Genomic DNA, 23,650 nt, shown 5'->3' on the forward strand with positions numbered 1-23,650 from the left:
CCTTCCTTCTGGAGAGCAAGGGGGACAAAGGGTTTTGTTATTTCTCCGACACTGAGGCTTTGTTCAGATTTGCTTGGAAAGCAGCAGCACTAAGTCAGCAGACAGCATGGCCTTAGCACTCCCACATGAGTGCTGAAGGGTGGGGTTTCTCCTCTATTGTCTCTGCCCTGGGCAAGAGAACAACTGGTACAAGGCACTTTAAGAGTAGCTTCACCATCTGGGAGGGAGGCAGATCCACGGAGAAGCGCTTCTGTCATTGAACATTTCAGAGGCAGCTAAGATTTCAACTGGGGAAACGCCGGTGCCACCGCATCAAGAGACAACACCTGCGCCCCCCTTGCCGTCCACATTAATTGCTTTGCACCATGGGAAATGGCATGAACAAGGTAAAGATAAACACTCTGAGACACTAGTTTTGTGGCTCTCTTTTCCCTCTGAGACAGGCTTTTCAGAGCTTTTAGGGTGCGAGGTCTCGTTATTGGACTCCGTTTCTTGGAAAGCAAGAGCCAGGCGCCACTTCATGTTAGATTTCAGGGCACCCTCATGTATGCTTAATTTTACAGTGAAATCTACTTTAAGGGACCAGCAAAATCCAGCTTCTCTAGTAGAAGTGGGTCTTAACTACATGTTGAGCAAAGGTGGACAAGAAACCACATGGGGATTCTTTAGCAGTCATGTAAGTCAGTAGGCAAGGTCCTTAGTACAGGTCTGGCGTGTCAGTAAGGTTTCTAAGCAACTGTGCTATTACCCTAGGAAGACAGCAATAAGTAGACAGACATCAGAGCTGATCAATGGTGATCCTGGGATTCCTCCCCAGGAGATTACAGCAGTGCCACCAGAGAGGCCAGGAGGTCAGTGCATGGCCCAGGACATTACCCTGTGAAGGTGAAAGAAAAGTTCTACACCACCTTAGAGAACTAGATGAGATAAGCACATGACAAGAGATCTGTAAGGTGTGACCTTTGTACTGCACCACTCGGCTTCTCAGCATTCCCAGTAGCAGCTGCTCTAACACCACGGGCTTTGCTGTATACAATATCCAGGGCATAGCTTATCGGAGAGGGCAGCCACTGCTTCCCCTTCAGTGAAGTTTTCCCAAGTTGCAAGGAAGTGACTTTATTTGCCTGTATAAGAACCTCCATTCTTAACCCTTTTTTTAAAGCAGTCTCCCTCTCTGCACTATCACTGCACAGCGAAGAGTTTTGTGATAATTTGGATGAAGGGTGCAATATATCAAACTATTGCATTTCACGGAGGAGTAGGACTGAATGAGACACGTTATTGTGTAATAAGGACATTCTTGGATACATAGCTACTGCAGTTTCCCCTTTAGACGTGTCCTTTCACTACAGCAATCTCTTAGCATCTAATTTCTATGATAGCTGAAAGTTAGTTTGTAAAAGGCATATTGTCTATATAAATTTGATCCAAATTTTAAATATTAAAAAAAAAAACTCTTCTGAACAATGAGGTCAATAGAAACATTTCCAAATTTACTTTTTTTTTAAAAAGTGAAACTGTAGTTTTAAGCTTTCCCCTGCAGTGTTTGCAAACCAACCACTGAAGCATCAAGAACTTTAAACTGACGATAAAAAAAAGTCAAATGCTCAACTACGAAATGGGGAATAACTGGCTAGGTGGTCATACTGCTGAAAAGGATCTGGAGGTTACAGCGGACCACAAACTGAATAGGAGTTTCAGAGTAGCAGCCGTGTTAGTCTGTATTCGCAAAATGAAAAGGAGGACTCACCACCTTAGAGACTCACCAATTTTTTTGAGCATAAGCTTTCGTGAACTACAGCTCACTTCATTGGATGTTGTCAATGTGATGCAGCTGCAAAAAAAGGCTAATATGATTCTGGGGTGTGTTAACGGGAGCATTGTATGCAAGACATAGGAGGTAATGGTCTCACTGTACTCGGCACTGGTGAGGCCCCAGCTGGAGTACTGTGTCCAATTCTGGGGCACCACAATTTAGGAAGGATGTGGACAAATTGGAAAGAGTCCAGAGGAGAGCATGAAAAAGGATCAAAGGTTTAGAAAACCTGACCTATGAGAAAAGGTTAAAAAACCTGGGAATCTTTAGTCTTGAGAAAAGACAACTGAAGGACAATCTGATCACAAAAAGAAAAGGAGTACTTGTGGCACCTTAGAGACTAACCAATTTATTTGAGCATAAGCTTTCGTGAGCTACAGCTCACTTCATCCGAATTCATTCATTCATTTTCTTTTTGCGAATACAGACTAACACGGCTATTACTCTGAAATCTGATCACAGTCTTCCATATGTTAAGAGGCATTTTAAAGAGGATGGGGATCAGGATGGGGATTTGTTCTCCATGTCCACTGAAGGTAGGACAAGAAGTAATGGGCTTAATCTGCAGAAAGGGACATTTTAGGTTAGACATTAGGAAAAACTTTCTAACTGTAAGGGTAGTTAAGCTCTGGAACAGGCTTCTAAGGGATGTCATGGAAGATCATTGGAAGCTTTTAAAAACAAGTTGGACAAACACCTGTCAGGGATGGTCTAGCTTTATTTGGTCCTTCCACAGCACAGGGGGCTGGACTCAATGACTTCAAGGTCTTATCCAACCTTACATTTCTATGAAAAGTGAAAACGACTCCTTTAGTTTTCATTGTCCAGGCTGAGAGAAATGTAAAAATGTAAACAAAGAAGTTATGAGTACACTGAATTTTTAAACGTCTCACTTCTAATAGCCTAAGGTGCTATTAGTAAGGGAGGTAAAGAAATGTTTGTTTCCAACCTACGGTTTGGAAGTTCATTCTGTCCCTAACAAAATTAAGTCTGCAACAGATGTCTTCTCACTATGGGAAATACAGTAGGTAGATTACTGGAATTGAGTAATTGTGGGAATTAAAGTATTTAAAACTTTAGATTTTCAGACAGTTTAGGGGCACAATGACATGTGCAAAATGTGCACCTCATTTGAATGCACAATTACCATGATTGCATGCACAGATCAGACATGCAGTTGTGTTCCTAAATTCTGTGACAAACTGGCCTGCTATTCTTGTGTTGGGAACAAGTTTTTTTCAGAAGAAAAAGAAAGAAAAGGAAGGACTTCTTATAGGACTGGCACTATTTGGCTAAATGGAGGAGGGAGTGTGATCTAGTGGTCCGAGCAGGGGACTGCTGAGTTCTGTACCTGATTGTGCCACTGACTTCATAGTTGGCCTCGGGCAAGTCCTGTAACTTCTGTACCTTATTATATCCCTGTTTTAGAGATGGGGAAACTATGTACTAATTCCCCAGGGTCTGAGACTTAATTGATAAATGACTTTTGAGGTTCTCGGATGAAAAGCACTAGCAACATACAAATTGTTGTTAATTATTAATGATTATTTTAAAAAGCAACAGCAGTTTCCCAGAGTCACATCCTTAAGAACATAAGAACGGCCATACTGGGTCAGACCAAAGGTCCATCCAGCCCAGTAGCCTGTCTACTGACAAAAAGAAAAGGAGTACTTGTGGCACCTTAGAGACCTTAGAGACCAATTTATTTGAGCATGAGCTTTCGTGAGCTACAGCTCACTTCAATGCCAGGTACCCCAGAGGGAGTGTACAGAACAGGTAATCATCAAGTGATCTCTTTCCTGCCATCCATCTCCACCCTCTGACAAACAGAGGCTAGGGACACCATTCCTTACCCATCCTGGCTAATAGCCATTAATGGACTTAACCTCCATGAATTTATCCAGTTCTCTTTTAAACCCTATTATAGTCCTAGCCTTCACAACCTCCTCAGGCAAGGAGTTCCACAGATTGACTGTGTCCTGTGTAAAGAAGAATTTCCTTTTATTTGTTTTAAACCTGCTGCCCATTAATTTCATTTGGTGGCCCCTAGTTCTTATATTATGAGAACAAGTAAATAACTTTTCCTTATTCACTTTTTCCACACCACTCATGATTTTATAGACCTCTATCATATCCCCTCTTAGTCTCCTCTTTTCCAAGCTGAAAAGTCCTAGCCTCTTTAATCTCTTCTCATATGGGACCCGTTCCAAACCCCTAATCATTTTAGTTGCCATTTTCTGAACCTTTTCTAATGCCAGTATATCTTTTTTGAGATGAAGGACCACATCTGTATGCAGTATTCAAGATGTGGGCGTACCATGGATTTATATAAGGGCAATAAGATATTCTCCTTCTTATTCTCTATCCCTTTTTTAGTGATTGCTAACATCCTGTTTGCTTTTTTGACTGCCGCTGCACACTGCGTGGATGTCATCAGAGAACTATCCACTATGACTCCAAGATCTCTCTCCTGATTAGTTGTAGCTAAATTAGCCCCCATCATATTGTATGGATAGTTGGGGTTATTTTTTCCAATGTGCATTACTTTACATTTATCCGCATTAAATTTCATTTGCCATTTTGTTACCCTGTCACTTAGTTTTGTGAGATCTTTTTGAAGTTCTTCACAGTCTTATTTGGTCTTAACTATCTTGAGCAGTTTAGTATCATCTGCAAACTGCCACCTCCCTGTTTACCCCTTTCTCCAGATCATTTATGAATAGGTTGAATAGGATTGGTCCTAGGACTGACCCTTGGGGAACAACACTAGTTACCCCTCTCCATTCTGAAAATTTACCATTTATTCCTATCCTTTGTTCCCTGTCTTTTAACCAGTTCTCAATCCATGAAAGGATCTTCCCACTTATCCCATGACTACTTAATTTACGTAAGAGCCTTTGGTGAGCGACCTTCTCAAAGGCTTTCTGGAAATCTAAGTACACTATGTCCACTGGATCCCCCTTGTCCACATGTTTGTTGACCCCCTCAAAGAACTCTAATAGATCAGTAAGACACAATCTCCCTTTACAGAACCCATGTTGACTTTTGCCCAACAATTTATGTTCTTCTATGTGTCTGACAATTTTATTCTTTCCTATTGTTTCAACTAATTTGCCCTGTACTGACGTTAGACTTACTTGCCTGTAATTGCTGGGATCACCTCTAGAGCCCTTTTTAAATTTTGGCATTACATTAGCTATCTTCCAGTCATTGGGTACAGAAGCTGATTTAAAGGACAGGTTACAAACCATAGTTAACAGTTCCGCAATTTCACATTTGAGTTCTTTCAGAACTCTTGAGTGAATGCCATCTGGTCCCGGTGACTTGTTACTGTTAAGTTTCTCAATTAATTCCAAAACCTCCTCTAGTGACACTTCAATCTGTGACAATTCCTCAGATTTGTCACCTACAAAAGACGGCTCAGGTTTGGGAATCTCCCTAACATCCTCAGCTGTGAAAACTGAAGCAAAGAATTCATTTAGTTTCTCCACAATGACTTTATCATCTTTAAGTGCTCCTTTTGTATCTCGATCGTCCAGGGGCCCCACTGGTTGTTTAGCAGGCTTCCTGCTTCTGATGTACTTAAAAAACATTTTGTTATTACCTTTTGAGTTTTTGGCTAGCTGTTCTTCAAACTTCTTTTTGGCTTTTCTTTTTACATTTTTACACTTAATTTGGCAGTGTTTATGCTCTTTTCTATTTACCTCACTAGGATTTGACTTCCACTTTTTAAAAGATGGCTTTTTATCTCTCATTGCTTCTTTTACATGGTTGTTAAGCCACAGTGGCTCTTTTTTAGTTCTTTAACTGTGTTTTTTTAATTTGGGGTATACATTTAAGTTGAGCTTCTATTATGGTGTCTTTGAAAAGTATCCATGCAGCTTGTTAGTGACTTCACTGGCAGGGGTCCAGGAAGCGGGAGGGTTGGTGGTGCAGAGTGGTGGTTTCCTTTGTTTGTTTTGGTTCTTCTTGGCTTGTTCTGAGAGGCAAGCATGCTACATGCTTCCTCTCTGTCTGAATGCTGGATGGGAGGGTGGGGAAGGGATGCAACACACCAGGAGTCACCCTCTTTCAGGCTGAATCTTCTCTTTTGTGTCCTGCAGGTTCTCCCTGGACTTTACCTTGGGAACTTCATAGGTGAGCAGCACTGCTGAGAGCACCCAGAGAACTGTCTGAGCTGGAAAGTTACCGATAGTCTGTGTTGCATGACATGTATGTAGTCCTCTGCCCCACTGTCCCCCATTACAAGGGAGCCTTGTTCTCTCCAGGCCCTGACAACACTGTGTGTGCTTATTTAGACCAGAAGCACTGGTATCAAAGTGATTAATATCCTGAGAGGTGACATCCAGAGGAGCTAGAGATGCTCAACCACACAACTTGTCCTACAGAAGACAGGGATTGTTCTGTACTGCATGGATGTGGGAGAGAGATTTCTACCTGGCTTGGTCGTGATTAAGAAGCACCATCATATCTCAAAAAGAAAAGGAGTACCTGTGGCACCTTAGAGACTAACCAATTTATTTGAGCATGAGCTTTCGTGAGCTACAGCTCACTTCATCGGATGCATACCGTGGAAACTGCAGCAGACTTTATATACACACAGAGATCATAAAACAATACCTCCTCCCACCCCACTGTCCTGCTGGTAATAGCTTATCTAAAGTGATCATCAGGTGGGCCATTTCCAGCACAAATCCAGGTTTTCTCACCCTCCACCCCCCCACACACAAATTCACTCTCCTGCTGGTGATAGCCCATCCAAAGTGACAACTCTTTACACAATGTGCATGATAATCAAGTCTGGCTATTTCCTGCACAAATCCAGGTTTTCTCACATCCCCCCCACCCCCATACACACACAAACTCACTCTTCTGCTGGTAATAGCTCATCCAAACTGACCACTCTCCAAGTTTAAATCCAAGTTAAACCAGAACATCTGGGGGGGGGGGTAGGAAAAAACAAGAGGAAACAGGCTACCTTGCATAATGACTTAGCCACTCCCAGTCTCTATTTAAGCCTAAATTAATAGTATCCAATTTGCATCCAACATGATACAGTTCTGTGGTGACCTAGAATCCTATTTTCGACGTCTCCGACTCAAGGAATATTTCCAAAATACCTCTGAACAGCATACTAATCCACAGAGGTCTCCCTACCAACACTACAAAAAGAGGGATTCTAGGTGGACTCCTCCTGAAGGTCGAAACAGCAGACTGGACTTCTACATAGAGTGCTTCCACCGACGTGCACGGGCTGAAATTGTGGAAAAGCAGCATCACTTGCCTCATAACCTCAGCCATGCGGAACGCAATGCCATCCACAGCCTCAGAAACAACTCTGACATCATAATCAAAAAGGCTGACAAAGGAGGTGCTGTTGTCATCATGAATAGGTCGGAATATGAACAAGAGGCTGCTCGGCAGCTCTCCAACACAAGTTTCTACAAGCCATTACCCTATGATCCCACTGAGAGTTACCAAAAGCAACTACAGCATTTGCTCAAGAAACTTCCTGAAAAAGCACAAGATCAAATCCGCACAGACACACCCCTGGAACCCCGACCTGGGGTATTCTATCTACTACCCAAGATCCATAAACCTGGAAATCCTGGGCGCCCCATCATCTCAGGCATTGGCACCCTGACAGCAGGATTGTCTGGCTATGTAGACTCCCTCCTCAGGCCCTACGCTACCAGCACTCCCAGCTACCTTCGAGACACCACTGACTTCCTGAGGAAACTTCAATCCATTGGTGATCTTCCTGATAACACCATCCTGGCCACTATGGATGTAGAAGCCCTCTACACCAACATTCCACACAAAGATGGACGACAAGCCGTCAAGAACACTATCCCCGATAATGTCACGGCTAACCTGGTGGCTGAACTTTGTGACTTTGTCCTTACCCATAACTATTTCACATTTGGGGACAATGTATACCTTCAGATCAGCGGCACTGCTATGGGTACCCGCATGGCCCCACAGTATGCCAACATTTTTATGGCTGATTTAGAACAACGCTTCCTCACCTCTCGTCCCCTAAAGCCCCTACTCTACTTGTGCTATATTGATGACATCTTCATCATCTGGACCCATGGAAAAGAAGCCCTTGAGGAATTCCACCATGATTTCAACAATTTCCATCCCACCACCAACCTCAGCCTGGTCCAGTCCACACAAGAGATCCACTTCCTGGACACTACAGTGCTAATAAACAATGGTCACATAAACACCACCTTATACCGGAAACCTACTGACCGCTATTCCTACCTGCATGCCTCCAGCTTTCACCCTGACCACACCACACGATCCATCGTCTACAGCCAAGCTCTGCGATACAACCGCATTTGCTCCAACCCCTCAGACAGAGACAAACACCTACAAGATCTCTGTCAAGCTTTCTTACAACTACAATACCCACCTGCAGAAGTAAAGAAACAGATTGATAGAGCCAGAAGAGTTCCCAGAAGTTACCTACTACAGAACAGGCCTAACAAAGAAAATAACAGAACGCCACTAGCCGTCACCTTCAGCCCCCAACTAAAACCCCTCCAACGCATTATTAAGGATCTACAACCTATCCTAAAGGATGACCCAACACTCTCACAAATCTTGGGAGACAGGCCAGTCCTTGCCTACAGACAGCCCCGCAACCTGAAGCAAATACTCACCAACAACCACATACCACACAACAGAACCACTAACCCAGGAACTTATCCTTGCAACAAAGCCCGTTGCCAATTGTGCCCACATATCTATTCAGGGGACACCATCACAGGGCCTAATAACATCAGCCACACTATCAGAGGCTCGTTCACCTGCACATCCACCAATGTGATATATGCCATCATGTGCCAGCAATGCCCCTCTGCCATGTACATTGGTCAAACTGGACAGTCTCTACGTAAAAGAATAAATGGACACAAATCAGATGTCAAGAATTATAACATTCATAAACCAGTCGGAGAACACTTCAATCTCTCTGGTCACGCAATCACAGACATGAAGGTCGCTATCTTAAAACAAAAAAACTTCAAATCCAGACTCCAGCGAGAAACTGCTGAATTGGAATTCATTTGCAAATTGGATACTATTAATTTAGGCTTAAATAGAGACTGGGAGTGGCTAAGTCATTATGCAAGGTAGCCTGTTTCCTCTTGTTTTTTCCAACCCCCCCCCCCCCAGATGTTCTGGTTTAACTTGGATTTAAACTTGGAGAGTGGTCAGTTTGGATGAGCTATTACCAGCAGAAGAGTGAGTTTGTGTGTGTATGGGGGTGGGGGGGATGTGAGAAAACCTGGATTTGTGCAGGAAATAGCCAGACTTGATTATCATGCACATTGTGTAAAGAGTTGTCACTTTGGATGGGCTATCACCAGCAGGAGAGTGAATTTGTGTGTGGGGGGGTGGAGGGTGAGAAAACCTGGATTTGTGCTGGAAATGGCCCACCTGATGATCACTTTAGATAAGCTATTACCAGCAGGACAGTGGGGTGGGAGGAGGTATTGGTTCATATTCTCTGTGTATATATAAAGTCTGCTGCAGTTTCCACGGTATGCATCCGATGAAGTGAGCTGTAGCTCACGAAAGCTCATGCTCAAATAAATTGGTTAGTCTCTAAGGTGCCACAAGTACTCCTTTTCTTTTTGTGAATACAGACTAACACGGCTGTTACTCTGAAACCCATCATATCTCATTAAGCTTCCTGTGCTCTTGGGTCACTCTGTCATAGGCATTGTCTCCATCATGGCAGGCAGAGAGGTGTCAGCACCCCTGCAAGAATCCCTTCCTCTCACTTCCTGATTCTTGCATTTAACTCAAGTGCCACATCCTCACCTGCAAGGCCCTGCCTACTCTCCTACCTACCTCTGCTCTCCTCTCCCCTCTTCTCCATCTGTCACTCTTCCCCTGGTGCTTGGGAGAGGCGCTCTCCCCCTTGTCCACTCAAGGCTCTCTCCTCTCACCTGCTTTATTCCCCAGTGTGATCAGTGTTCTCAGCCTGGTGCAGGGGTGGGACATGAAACTGTGGTGCCCAGAGAGAGGCGTAAAAAGCTAGACAGGTAGGAGGGGCTCTTGTTCAATTCAGGGACGTGAACCACAGCTGTGAGGATGTTGGGGAGCAAGGTGACAGTCAGGACAAGCACCCAAAGGGTTAAAGAGCGCCATACTGACTCCGGGCATCATGAAGTAGTACCACCCATGTGTGACTCCGAGTGTCTTGTGTTCCAACACCATGACTCTGCCTCTCCCACTCTGACACAACATCTTGATACCAGCTATAAATATCACAGCACTGGGGGTGGCAATTCTTCTGCCCTATAGACAACTAGCAGTAGACAGGGAAACCTGTTAGCTCATGCAGTGTACCAGTGGTCACCTGTTTCCCCTCTGGCGAAGGGTGTCAGAAACCCAGCTGGTCGCCTGCTGCAAAATCTCACTGTGTGGTGTTTGCAGGCGTTGTGATTCTCTACGATGACAATGGCACATGAGCAGCAGAGTGTAACCATTTATTTCCACAGGCTCAGAGCGGGAGATCTGGGAAGGGAAAACAAGACAATTCTTCCTCTTATTCCCCCTTAGGGGCCTCAGTAACTCATAGGATCTCAGGATTTACAGGTGGAAGAGGCCTAGTCAATGAGTGAGGCCATGCCCTTGCTAGGAGAGGATACAGTGGAATCTCCATCCGTAGAGGTTTTTAAGCCCTGGCTGGACAAAGCCCTGGCTGGGATGATTTAGCTGGGGTTGGTCCTGCTTTGAGCAGGGGGTTGGACTAGATGACCTCCTGAGGTCTCTTCCAACCCTAATCTTCTATGATACAGTCCCCTCAAAAGAAGATACATCTGATAGGACACTCAGTTGTCTCAAGAAGGCCATTGACTTTGTTTCTGTGCATTAAGACAGGCAGTTCATTGACTGAAAAGCCTTCTCAGAAGCCTTTGTCCAACGCACAGCGGATTCGAAAGTAGTTTGGACGAAGACTCCGAAAGGCAGTGAGACCCCCTGTATATCACAGACTAGAGTATTTCACGCATTTATCCTGTACTGAGCCCAATATCTACAGTAGACAGCATCCAGAATACTCAGACTCCAGTTTAACCAGAAGGGTTAAAGCAAGTCCAAGGCCTGCTACATTCAATCTTGGACTGGTGCCACAAGAGCACTGCTCAACCAAGAAATTGGGAGTCATGGTATAGATTTAAAGTTCAATATCTTGTGAACTGCCAGAGCTAGAGACATGTTTTCCAACGGAAAGCATCCTCTGTCCTGGTAGGTCACAAAACACTGGACATTAAAATCATGTCAGTCTAAGTACCATCATGTCAGACCCCCATACTAAGGTAATACAAACAGATAAAGGGATGGGTAGTTCTTGCTCTCCCCTCCACCCCCCTTGAATTCTGACATGGAACGACTCTCTTAGATTCTCTATTGTATTAAATATTTATATAGTGTCATTAGCACACGGTGCTTTAGAACTACAAGCCAATGCTTGATACCACTTGAACATTTAGAATCCCAAAGCTTTGAGATGGGAAAAAGCAGTGCCTAACTAGCAGCTTGCAAACTAACAGTTGCTAAAATCATAAGAGAAAAACCTGCTGCAAAGATGCTTAGTTGGCCAGAACAGCATGCTCACCTTCCAGAAGATTGACCCTAGGTCCTGAACGAATGACCAGAACCACAAAATACTGAGACCTGTTAGAGAAGCTAGGTCACTGTTCTGTAGGAACGGGGAGGACATCTAGGAATCCTCATTCAGGTAGGTACAATTCGAAAGATGACAAATGCAACAAAGCTAGTTGAGCGTATGTCAGGAGAATTGGGGAACAATCATCCGTTGAGATAAGTTCAAACATTAAAGAGTTCAGGCCGACGGGGCCGCTCTCAGACATGTTGTAAGTGGGTGCAGCTCCTTTGCTGCTGTTAATGGATGGGGTAAATTGTACATGCAGCAATACAAGCTGCTAGTATTTATGCTACGTTTGCATGTTGGGTAAGAGTGTGTTCCTTCACGTGGGAGCATTTGGATGTGTGCATGCTGCAAGCAGGTATGCGAATGTGTTTGCATGTGTGTTTGCACACATTTTTCCAAGCATGTGTTCATTATACTGTGGCATGTTGGGGTGCGTTTGAATTCATTCAGGTGTGAGCAGGCAGGGTGCGTGTTCATTTAGGGAGGTGTCTGTTGGTGTAATGTGTGTGCATGCACATAGCGATTTATAGGTTGTTTTCCGCTCTGGCAGCATTTGCTCACCTGCAGTGTGTATTGGCACCTGTGTGTGTGTGTGTGTGTGTAATGCAGCTATGTGTTTCTATGCAGCAAGGTGTGTGCATGCTTATTTGTCTGCAGGGGTGCGGCAGGCATGCTCGTGGGACGTGTAATAACTAAGTACATACTGCAATCTCATTGTGTTTTTCCTTCTTTCAGATGCCAAAGATTTGGAGCAACTGAGCAGGAATAAGATCACCCACATTATTTCAATCCATGAATCTCCCCAGCCACTACTGCAGGTAGGTATCTAAGTCCCTAACATCACCCCTCTGCCTTCTACTCATCCACTTGCCCCTAACATCCTCCTTCTCCCTCAAGAAGAAAAGCCACAGTGATAGCTACCCACCCTTCAACAGTCTCAAAGGAACTGGGTTGCTCCTTCAGCCTTCCTGTGACTATAATCCCCAAATCTAATAGTCCCAAAGATACGCTCAGAAAGCAAAATGATCAGGGACTGTCTGCTCTTTGGCCTTAGTTAGAGATCACTGTGTCCTCATCTCTGTTTATCCCGTCGCTATCCAAAGTCACTGATTTCCTTCCCTGATCACTCATTCCGTGGTCTGCATTCCCAGATGGATAGTGGACATTGCTCCTTGGACTCTGGAGGTATTTTCAGGAGCAGAGGGAGGTGGTACTTGCTTTACTGTCATGGGAAAGCTGGGGTTGGGGTAGGGAAGTAGTAACTAAAGGGCTAAAGGGGAGGTGTCTTCGTAGAGTGAGCAGCTCTGGGGGCAGCCCTTTGGGAAAATAAGACCTTCAGATCTCTCGGGGGTCCTAACCTTGACCTGTGCATTTTGTGCATTTCAGGAAATGACTTATCTTCGCATTCCTCTGCCAGATACACCCGAGGCCAACATGTAAGTTCCAAGCCAAGGCTGCTCCAGAATCAGAGTCACGGGGAACCTTGGAGCTTGCAGGACAAACTGGGGGATAGGCACTAACTGCACTGCTGAGGCCTCAAACCAGCTGTCTCCAGTGGACACTCAGGATGGCACCTTGTCAGAGAGTCCTGTAGGATGAAACAATCATACCATACCGCTGGGACGGTGTCACAGTCACAATGCAACACCCTGCCTGAGCTTAGTTTGAGAGGTGTCACAAGCTAGTTACAGGCTCCCTAAACTCAGGATGGCAGACACCACTCGAGAATCCAGTGGCCACAGACCACTGCGAGGGAGGGGTAGCATGCTTAGCTGAATAAGAGCGGGGGTGGTGGAGGAGGGGAAAAGGGTCCTACTTCGGAGGTATGAATAACAGAGCAGGGCTTTGGGGTTGTGTGCGATGCACTCAGCACTGAGGTATGCAAGCACTAACCGAGGGCTCAAACAGACAAGCTGCCTGAGGCTAGAGTTTGGCTCATTTTCATTAACTCCTGGAAAGTGCCCCTCAGTCTTCGGCTGTGCCTGGACTGGTGCGTAGAGCACGGGTGCCCTCCGGAAGCCTGGCAGCTGCTGCTTTGGAGCCCTCTGCTGCAGGGTGCGTTGAATAGCCTGGAGCATCAGCCCCCTGGCACGGCTACTTCTTCTGGAAGCACTGATGCACCACACTGTTAAATCAGCAGCTGTGAATGGTGCCTAGGAAAGAAGCAGTGATCACTATTTTAGTTTGAGAGTAACAGCCGTGTTAGTCTGTATTTGCAAAAAGAAAAAGGAGTACTTGTGGCACCTTAGAGACTAACCAATTTATTAGAGCATAAGCTTTCGTGAGCTACAGCTCACTTCCTCAGATGCATATCGTGGAAACTGCAGCAGGCTTTATATATACACAGAGAATATGAAACAATACCTCCTCCCACCCCACTGTCCTGCTGGTAATAGCTTATCTAAAGTGATCATCAGGTGGGCCATTTCCAGCACAAATCCAGGTTTTCTCACCCTCCACCCCCCCACACAAATTCACTCTCCTGCTGGTGATAGCCCATCCAAAGTGACAACTCTTTACACAATGTGCATGACAATCAAGTTGGGCTATTTCCTGCACAAATCCAGGTTCTCTCACATCCCCCCCACCCCCATACACACACAAACTCACTCTCCTGCTGGTAATAGCTCATCCAAACTGACCACTCTTCAAGTTTAAATCCAAGTTAAACCAGAACATCTGGGGGGGGGGGTAGGAAAAAACAAGAGGAAACAGGCTACCTTGCATAATGACTTAGCCACTCCCAGTCTCTATTTAAGCCTAAATTAATAGTATCCAATTTGCAAATGAATTCCAATTCAGCAGTTTCTCGCTGGAGTCTGGATTTGAAGTTTTTTTGTTTTAAGATAGCGACCTTCATGTCTGTGATTGCGTGACCAGAGAGATTGAAGTGTTCTCCGACTGGTTTATGAATGTTATAATTCTTGACATCTGATTTGTGTCCATTTATTCTTTTACGTAGAGACTGTCCAGTTTGACCAATGTATATGGCAGAGGGGCATTGCTGGCACATGATGGCATATATCACATTGGTGGATGTGCAGGTGAACGAGCCTCTGATAGTGTGGCTGATGTTATTAGGCCCTGTGATGGTGTCCCCTGAATAGATATGTGGGCACAATTGGCAACGGGCTTTGTTGCAAGGATAAGTTCCTGGGTTAGTGGTTCTGTTGTGTGGTATGTGGTTGTTGGTGAGTATTTGCTTCAGGTTGCGGGGCTGTCTGTAGGCAAGGACTGGCCTGTCTCCCAAGATTTGTGAGAGTGTTGGGTCATCCTTTAGGATAGGTTGTAGATCCTTAATAATGCGTTGGAGGGGTTTTAGTTGGGGGCTGAAGGTGACGGCTAGTGGCGTTCTGTTATTTTCTTTGTTAGGCCTGTCCTGTAGTAGGTAACTTCTGGGAACTCTTCTGGCTCTATCAATCTGTTTCTTTACTTCTGCAGGTGGGTATTGTAGTTGTAAGAAAGCTTGACAGAGATCTTGTAGGTGTTTGTCTCTGTCTGAGGGGTTGGAGCAAATGCGGTTGTATCGCAGAGCTTGGCTGTAGACGATGGATCGTGTGGTGTGGTCAGGGTGAAAGCTGGAGGCATGCAGGTAGGAATAGCGGTCAGTAGGTTTCCGGTATAGGGTGGTGTTTATGTGACCATTGTTTATTAGCACTGTAGTGTCCAGGAAGTGGATCTCTTGTGTGGACTGGACCAGGCTGAGGTTGGTGGTGGGATGGAAATTGTTGAAATCATGGTGGAATTCCTCAAGGGCTTCTTTTCCATGGGTCCAGATGATGAAGATGTCATCAATATAGCGCAAGTAGAGTAGGGGCTTTAGGGGACGAGAGGTGAGGAAGCGTTGTTCTAAATCAGCCATAAAAATGTTGGCATACTGTGGGGCCATGCGGGTACCCATAGCAGTGCCGCTGATCTGAAGGTATACATTGTCCCCAAATGTGAAATAGTTATGGGTAAGGACAAAGTCACAAAGTTCAGCCACCAGGTTAGCCGTGACATTATCGGGGATAGTGTTCTTGACGGCTTGTAGTCCATCTTTGTGTGGAATGTTGGTGTAGAGGGCTTCTACATCCATAGTGGCCAGGATGGTGTTATCAGGAAGATCACCGATGGATTGAAGTTTCCTCAGGAAGTCAGTGGTGTCTCGAAGGTAGCTGGGAGTGCTGGTAGCGTAGGGCCTGAGGAGGGAGTCTACATAGCCAGACAATCCTGTTGTCAGGGTGCCAATGCCTGAGATAATGGGGCGCCCAGGATTTCCAGGTTTATGGATCTTGGGTAGTAGAGCCATGCGGAACGCAATGCCATCCACAGCCTCAGAAACAACTCTGACATCATAATAAAAAAGGCTGACAAAGGAGGTGCTGTTGTCATCATGAATAGGTCGGAATATGAACAAGAGGCTGCTCGGCAGCTCTCCAACACGAGTTTCTACAAGCCATTACCCTCTGATCCCACTGAGAGTTACCAAAAGCAACTACAGCATTTGCTCAAGCAACTTCCTGAAAAAGCACAAGATCAAATCCGCACAGACACACCTCTGGAACCCCGACCTGGGATATTCTATCTACTACCCAAGATCCATAAACCTGGAAATCCTGGGCGCCCCATCATCTCAGGCATTGGCACCCTGACAGCAGGATTGTCTGGCTATGTAGACTCCCTCCTCAGGCCCTACGCTACCAGCACTCCCAGCTACCTTCGAGACACCACTGACTTCCTGAGGAAACTTCAATCCATCGGTGATCTTCCTGATAACACCATCCTGGCCACTATGGATGTAGAAGCCCTCTACACCAACATTCCACACAAAGATGGACTACAAGCCGTCAAGAACACTATCCCCGATAATGTCACAGCTAACCTGGTGGCTGAACTTTGTGACTTTGTCCTTACCCATAACTATTTCACATTTGGGGACAATGTATACCTTCAGATCAGCGGCACTGCTATGGGTACCCGCATGGCCCCACAGTATGCCAACATTTTTATGGCTGATTTAGAACAACGCTTCCTCACCTCTCGTCCCCTAAAGCCCCTACTCTACTTGTGCTATATTGATGACATCTTCATCATCTGGACCCATGGAAAAGAAGCCCTTGAGGAATTCCACCATGATTTCAACAATTTCCATCCCACCACCAACCTCAGCCTGGTCCAGTCCACACAAGAGATCCACTTCCTGGACACTACAGTGCTAATAAACAATGGTCACATAAACACCACCCTATACCGGAAACCTACTGACCGCTATTCCTACCTGCATGCCTCCAGCTTTCACCCTGACCACACCACACGATCCATCGTCTACAGCCAAGCTCTGCGATACAACCGCATTTGCTCCAACCCCTCAGACAGAGACAAACACCTACAAGATCTCTGTCAAGCTTTCTTACAACTACAATACCCACCTGCTGAAGTGAAGAAACAGATTGATAGAGCCAGAAGAGTTCCCAGAAGTTACCTACTACAGGACAGGCCTAACAAAGAAAATAACAGAACGCCACTAGCCGTCACCTTCAGCCCCCAACTAAAACCCCTCCAACGCATTATTAAGGATCTACAACCTATCCTAAAGGATGACCCAACACTCTCACAAATCTTGGAAGACAGGCCAGTCCTTGCCTACAGACAGCCCCGCAACCTGAAGCAAATACTCACCAACAACCACATACCACACAACAGAACCACTAACCCAGGAACTTATCCTTGCAACAAAGCCCGTTGCCAATTGTGCCCACATATCTATTCAGGGGACACCATCACAGGGCCTAATAACATCAGCCACACTATCAGAGGCTCGTTCACCTGCACATCCACCAATGTGATATATGCCATCATGTGCCAGCAATGCCCCTCTGCCATATACATTGGTCAAACTGGACAGTCTCTACGTAAAAGAATAAATGGACACAAATCAGATGTCAAGAATTATAACATTCATAAACCAGTCGGAGAACACTTCAATCTCTCTGGTCACGCAATCACAGACATGAAGGTCGCTATCTTAAAACAAAAAAACTTCAAATCCAGACTCCAGCGAGAAACTGCTGAATTGGAATTCATTTGCAAATTGGATACTATTAATTTAGGCTTAAATAGAGACTGGGAGTGGCTAAGTCATTATGCAAGGTAGCCTGTTTCCTCTTGTTTTTTCCTACCCCCCCCCCCAGATGTTCTGGTTTAACTTGGATTTAAACTTGAAGAGTGGTCAGTTTGGATGAGCTATTACCAGCAGGAGAGTGAGTTTGTGTGTGTATGGGGGTGGGGGGGATGTGAGAAAACCTGGATTTGTGCAGGAAATAGCCCAACTTGATTGTCATGCACATTGTGTAAAGAGTTGTCACTTTGGATGGGCTATCACCAGCAGGAGAGTGAATTTGTGTGGGGGGGTGGAGGGTGAGAAAACCTGGATTTGTGCTGGAAATGGCCCACCTGATGATCACTTTAGATAAGCTATTACCAGCAGGACAGTGGGGTGGGAGGAGGTATTGTTTCATATTCTCTGTGTATATATAAAGCCTGCTGCAGTTTCCACGATATGCATCTGAGGAAGTGAGCTGTAGCTCACGAAAGCTCATGCTCAAATAAATTGGTTAGTCTCTAAGGTGCCACAAGTACTCCTTTTATTTTAGTTTGCTCGCCTTGCCCTGCGCGCCATGGGGCACCTGCGGCTCCTGGTAAAATCCTATTTCAGAGCCTGGAGTAGGGTGACCTTACAGCAAATGTGAAAAATCGGGACGGGGTGGGGAGTAATAGGAGACTATATAAGAAAAAGACCCAAAAATCAGAACTTTCCCTATAAAATTGGGACATCTGGTCACCCTAGCCTGGAGTCTTCATTCTATTTTATTTTTCCTGCTAGCAAGAAGCACTTTAAAGAATGTATCAATTTTATCCACTACTGTCGCCTGCATGGAGGGAACTGCCTTGTTCACTGGTAATTCTCCCTTCCAATGACCCTCATGCAGCATTCTCCCAAGTACAGTGCAGTGGAAGCTGGACTGGGCAGCAGAGTCCCCAGAAGGCCCAGGCTTTGTAGGAAACAGATTGCACATGCTGGGCTCAGCTTACTAAACACAGCAAGCGTGTGCTGACGGGCTCTGCTTGTGGGTGAACCTCGCTTGAGACTGGGGTGTTGCCTGGAGACAGAGATCATGCGAGTGTCTCCCCAGCCCCGCTTGATTTAAGGATGCCGTTGGGTTAGAGGACTGTTTACCAAGCAGATAGGGCAGCATTAGTTTCAGTTGTAATGGAGAGGAAGAGGAACCGATTTGGGGGCAGGACTCCAGGAAGTGGCTCATGTTTTCACTTCTTCTAGGAGCTGTAATGTGTGTATAGATCTAATTGAGGTCATGGTGAAAGTGTCCCGTCTCCAGGAGAATCATAGAAGATCAGGGTTGGAAGGGACCTCAGGAGGTCATCTAGTCCAACCCCCTGCTCAAAGCAGGACCAATCCCCAATTTTTGTCCCAGATCCCAAATGGCCCCCTCAAGGATTGAACTCACAACCCTGGGTTTAGCAGGCCAATGCTCAAACCACTGAGCTATCCCTCCCCCCTCCAAGAAGGAACTGAAGTAGCCATGAAGAAAGAAGGAGGGCATGGTGGTGGGGGTGGGGATGGGCTCGAAGGAGGATGGCTGTGAGTGGGGGTGGGGATGAGGAAGAAACAGCAAAATCAAGGCCCTGATTTTCCCCCCTTCTGACTCCAGCCTTGCGGGGATCTCCCGGAGCACCACCATTGTTGTTGCCTATATCATGGCAGTGACAGAGCTAAGCTGGCAAGAGGTATTGCAGGCGGTAAGAGCAGTGCGACCGATTGCCAATCCCAACCCTGGCTTCAGGCAGCAGCTGGAGGTGTTCGGCCACGGCCCTGCACGGAAGGTGAGAGCAGAAGGCTGCGTATAGCCATGGTGACTGTGGTCAGTCCTTATATAGCGCTTCCCAGGCATTGCGCAAGCCCAGGGAGAGAAGGACTCAGAATCCAGAGCGGGACCTGAATCCCCAAAGAGCAAGGGAGAGCTCAGAAGAAGAGAGAGAAAAGGTGGTCATTAGAAAGAGACGGATCAAGACGTGGGATCCAACGGTGGGGAAAGGCATCAGAGAGATCTATAATCCCCCACAGAAAGAGATAGGCTGTCCTGAGAGAGATTCCCAATGAGAGAGCCACACAATCCCCCCTCCTTCCAAACACAGCATATGGCCAGGCCACCAGGGCTAGCACCCCCCCAGGCCGATAGGACCCCGACTCCTGCCTGCAGTAGTGCAGCCTGCAGCTTGGACCAGGCCCCCAGCAGGTCACGGTAGCACTCACCGCCTGCTTGACGTGCTGCACTGCCCTGCCACTGCATTCCTATTGGTCACTCACATGGCCACAAGCACAAACCAAGGGCATCTTCCTTGCCCCATTTAACTGGGCAACCTAGGTAATTACAGGCCTGCTAGCCTGACGTCGATCCCAGGCAAGGTAATGGAGCGGCTGTTACAGGACTCGATTAATAAAGAATTAAAGGAGGGTATTGTAATTAATGCAGGCAGCATGGGTTTATAGAAAATAGATTCTGTCAAACTAATAGATATGCTTCTATAAGGCATTTGACTTGGTATCAAATGATGTTTTGATAAAAAAAAACCTATCACGATATAAAATTAACATGGCACACATTAAGTGGATTAAAAACTGGCTAAGTGATCGGTCTCAAAATGTAATGAATAGTCATCCAGTTGGTATGTTTACAGTGGGGTCCCACAGGGATCGGTTCTTGGCCCTATGCTATTTAACATTTTTATCAGTGACCTGGAAGAAAACATAAAATCATCACTGATAAAGTTTGCAGATGACACAAAAATTGGGGGAGTGATAAATAACGGAGAAGAACAAGTCACTGATTCAGAGCAATCTGGATCACTTGGTAAACTGGATGCAAGCAAACAATACGCATTTTAATATGGCTAAATGGATATGTGTTCATCTAGGAACAAAGAACACTGGCCAAGGACTCTATCCTTGGAAGTAGTGACTCTGATGGTGGATAATCAGCTGAACATGAGCTCCCAGAGTGCCGTTGTGGCCAAAAGAGTGAATCTGGGATGCATAAACCAGGGAATCTTGAGCAGGAGCAGAGGGGTTGTTCTACCTCTCTGTGTTTGCTGCTGGAATCCTGTGTCCAGTTCTGGTGCCCACGATTCAAGAAGGCTGTTGATAAATTAGAGGCGGTTCAGAGAAGAGCCATGAAAATGTTTCAAGGATTAGAAAACACACCTTAGAGTGATAGATTGAAGGAGCTCAGTCTACTTAGCTTAAGAAAGGGAAGGTTAAGGGGTGGCTTGACTACAGTCTACAAGTACCTACATGGGGAACAAATGTTTAATAATGCTCTCTTCAGTCCAGCAGAGAAAGCTCTAACATGATCCAGTGGCTGGAAGTGGAAGCTAGACAGATTCAGACTGGAAAGAAGGTGTAGATTTTTGACAGTGAGGGTAGTTAACCATTGGAACAATTTACCAAGGCTCATGGTGGATTTTCCATCTCTGACCATTTTAAAAGCATGATTGGCTGTTTTTCTAAAAGATCTGCTCTGGAAATGATTTGGGGGATGTTTCATGTAGAAGGTCAGACTAGGTGATCACAGTGGTCCCTTCTGGCCTTGCAATCTGTGAACCTATCAACATCTGGGCACTCCCCCGAGTGGCACTTAGCTCCCTGCTCTCTGAGGGAGGCAGGAAGACCAAGGAGGCCCAATACGTGGACTGACTGAAGCAGAGGTGGGGCCAGCAGGAACACATGGAGCTCCCACATCACCAGCATCTTGGAGAGGGTCAGTAGGAAAAGAGAAAGCAAAGCAGGAGAGACCAAATCCTAATCAATTCTGTGGAGCGGTACACTCTCCCGCTCCTCCAGTACCGTGCATATCGCCTCCTGGCCTCCCTTGTATCAAACGTGGCAGGATCACCAATTCCCAGGACCTTGGATTTCTGTCCATTTGAAATATGGCACCTGCAGCAGCCCAAGCTGGGTTATTGGTTTGCTCCTTATGGCAAAGGAAAAGCACCACCTACAGAGCCATCAACACCTGTTACACCTCAATATATCCTGGAGGTCACCCATCTAAATACTGAGCCAATACATTTCCCTTTACTGGGGCCAGTTCCTCAGTGGTGCAAATCAGTATCGCGATTCGTTTCCACTGAGCTACCCAGATTTATACCCGATGAGGATCTGGCCCATAACACGTAGCTCAGTGCAAGAGAGAGACAGGAGAGGGGTCTAGGAGCGCTGTGAGAGGAGAATAGGCCACAGTATATTACAGCACATGTTCAGCCTCAGAAAGTCCGCACTTTGTGACCCAGCTGAACTGGGCCATCACAAACCTCTGAAGCACCTGGCATTGGCCACTGTCAGGAGACAGGATACTGGGCTAGATGGATCCTTGGTCTGACCCAACCTGACCGTTCTGATGTTCTCCTTGCACCCTGCAGATTCACAGACACCTGGAGCAGAGATATGGAGCCAACACTTTCAATGACGAGGAGGAGATAAGGCTCCTGCTTCCAGCAGACAGAGAAGGCACATCCAGGACAGATGGACCCCTGCAGGGACTGATGCCAAGGAGCAAAGACATCAAGAACACAGTCCCCTTTCTGCTGCGGGTGAAGCAGACATTCTCCTGCATCCCCACCTGTTTGAAGTGAGTCCAGCTGAGGCACAGAGAGGAGGGAAGCAAGGCATTCTGGGAAAGTGCATAGCCTAACATATCAGACTGACAAACACCAAGGCCTGGAAAGGGACACCCCTGCTATTGTATGTCAGGGGAGAGGTACGGTCCAGTGGAGCAAGCACAGGCCTGGGAGCCAGGAACTCCTGGGTTCCCATCCAAGCTCTGTTGTCTTCCTCTGTGGCTTTGGGCAAGTCACCAAACATCTGCCTCAGTTTCCCCATCTAACGTGTGGGGGGTTAATTCTTATGTTTCTATTTCCCAGGCTGCTGTGAAGGTTGGTTAGTAAATATACAAAGGGCACTGGGAGGGTTAGATGTGCTGACTATCATCATCAGTGAACAGATCGGCCTTGAGCACACAGCATTGAGCCCCAGCTTACTGAGTCAGATCAGAACAGCTGTGCAGGAGGGGATTTTCCTGCCGCTAAGAGACTGTATTGGAAAGTAGCAGCCAGGGATGGACTTTGGCAGCAGATTTTAATACTTCAATAAATGCTGCACTGAACCCATAAAAATAAAATGAAGTGTGGGGGGGTGTCTCTTTATAGATGAAACTTTTTCCATCAGCAAGTGGTTTCCACTGTCCAGGGGGATTGATAAGAAGTGTGTGTGTGTTTTCCATTAGACCCAGTACACCAGCCAGGAGACAGCTCTCATGCAGGCAAAGGTCCAAATGTAGGCAACAGGCTAAGTAGAAATCAAGAGTGAATTGTGTGTTAACAGGGTTGCACTCCATTTCCTCTGATCCTGGTGTGGTCTCCCACAGGGGGCAAATAATATTTAACACAGGGCCAGCTATTGCTAGAGCTGAATATGAAGCCATTTTGTTTGAAGACTTTTTACATACGTATTTCCTAATAAACTTCTTCTCAGTGCAGAGTTTTATGTACATTTCAGCACAGAGCAGAGTTCAATCGGAAAAAGGGGGTGTGATGATTGGGGAAGACTGGGAGTGAGCAAGGCTCTCTGGAGCCAGAAAGAGCCTTTGGGAGTATGTGACATCCCTGCCACCAACGCTCCCGTGCGGCTGCAGCAGAGTGGACTAGGACATTAATTATTCATGCTTACTGCTAATGTATTTACACAGTGCCTAATGTGCACCAGGTTCTTTGCAGAGCAAATAAAGAGACAAACTCTCTGCCTTGAAGAGCTTACACAGCCCATGGCCCCAGTCCCGCAGGGAGCTTCACCCACGAGAACCTCTGCATCTGCAGAGAGCTCCATGGACATCAGAGGAGACTATGCAGGCATGGGGCTCTGTCTGCACAGAGCTCGGGATCAGAGCCAGACATCATTCCAGCTGTTTTGGACATTAAAGTTAATAAACTAGTGTAAAAACAACTCTATTTAGGGGTGTCCCCCTTCACCCTCTGTCCTGACTCTAATACTGCACCTCCCATGGCAGCAGTGTCCCACCATCTCA

At 46.1% G+C, this 23,650-nt stretch overlaps 2 protein-coding genes across 3 annotated transcripts in view; one reads left to right on the forward strand and one right to left on the reverse strand.

The window, feature by feature from the left end:
• Window positions 1–13,606, reverse strand: part of TTLL9 (tubulin tyrosine ligase like 9) — a 49,350-nt gene extending 35,744 nt beyond the window's left edge. The window contains exon 1 of the mRNA XM_078848311.1: window positions 13,404–13,606. The gene's annotated coding sequence lies outside the window, so the exon portion shown is untranslated. The remainder of the gene's footprint in view (window positions 1–13,403) is intronic.
• Window positions 245–23,070, forward strand: DUSP15 (dual specificity phosphatase 15). Of its 2 annotated transcripts, XM_073308736.2 has the most exons (7): window positions 245–386; window positions 5,920–5,953; window positions 12,246–12,328; window positions 12,897–12,946; window positions 18,376–18,450; window positions 19,223–19,394; window positions 21,990–23,070. In XM_073308736.2, exons 1-7 carry the CDS (start codon window positions 366–368, stop codon window positions 22,200–22,202), a joined length of 648 nt encoding a protein of 215 aa, XP_073164837.1. In that variant the 5' UTR covers window positions 245–365; the 3' UTR covers window positions 22,203–23,070. The 2 variants fall into 2 exon arrangements, with proteins under 2 accessions (XP_073164837.1, XP_073164838.1); XM_073308737.2 differs by lacking the exons at window positions 245–386; window positions 5,920–5,953 and adding an exon at window positions 6,001–6,028.
• Window positions 23,071–23,650: the final 580 nt, after the last annotated feature.

This window comes from Lepidochelys kempii, chromosome 13 (assembly GCF_965140285.1).
Source record: "Lepidochelys kempii isolate rLepKem1 chromosome 13, rLepKem1.hap1, whole genome shotgun sequence".
NCBI lineage: Eukaryota > Metazoa > Chordata > Testudines > Cheloniidae > Lepidochelys > Lepidochelys kempii.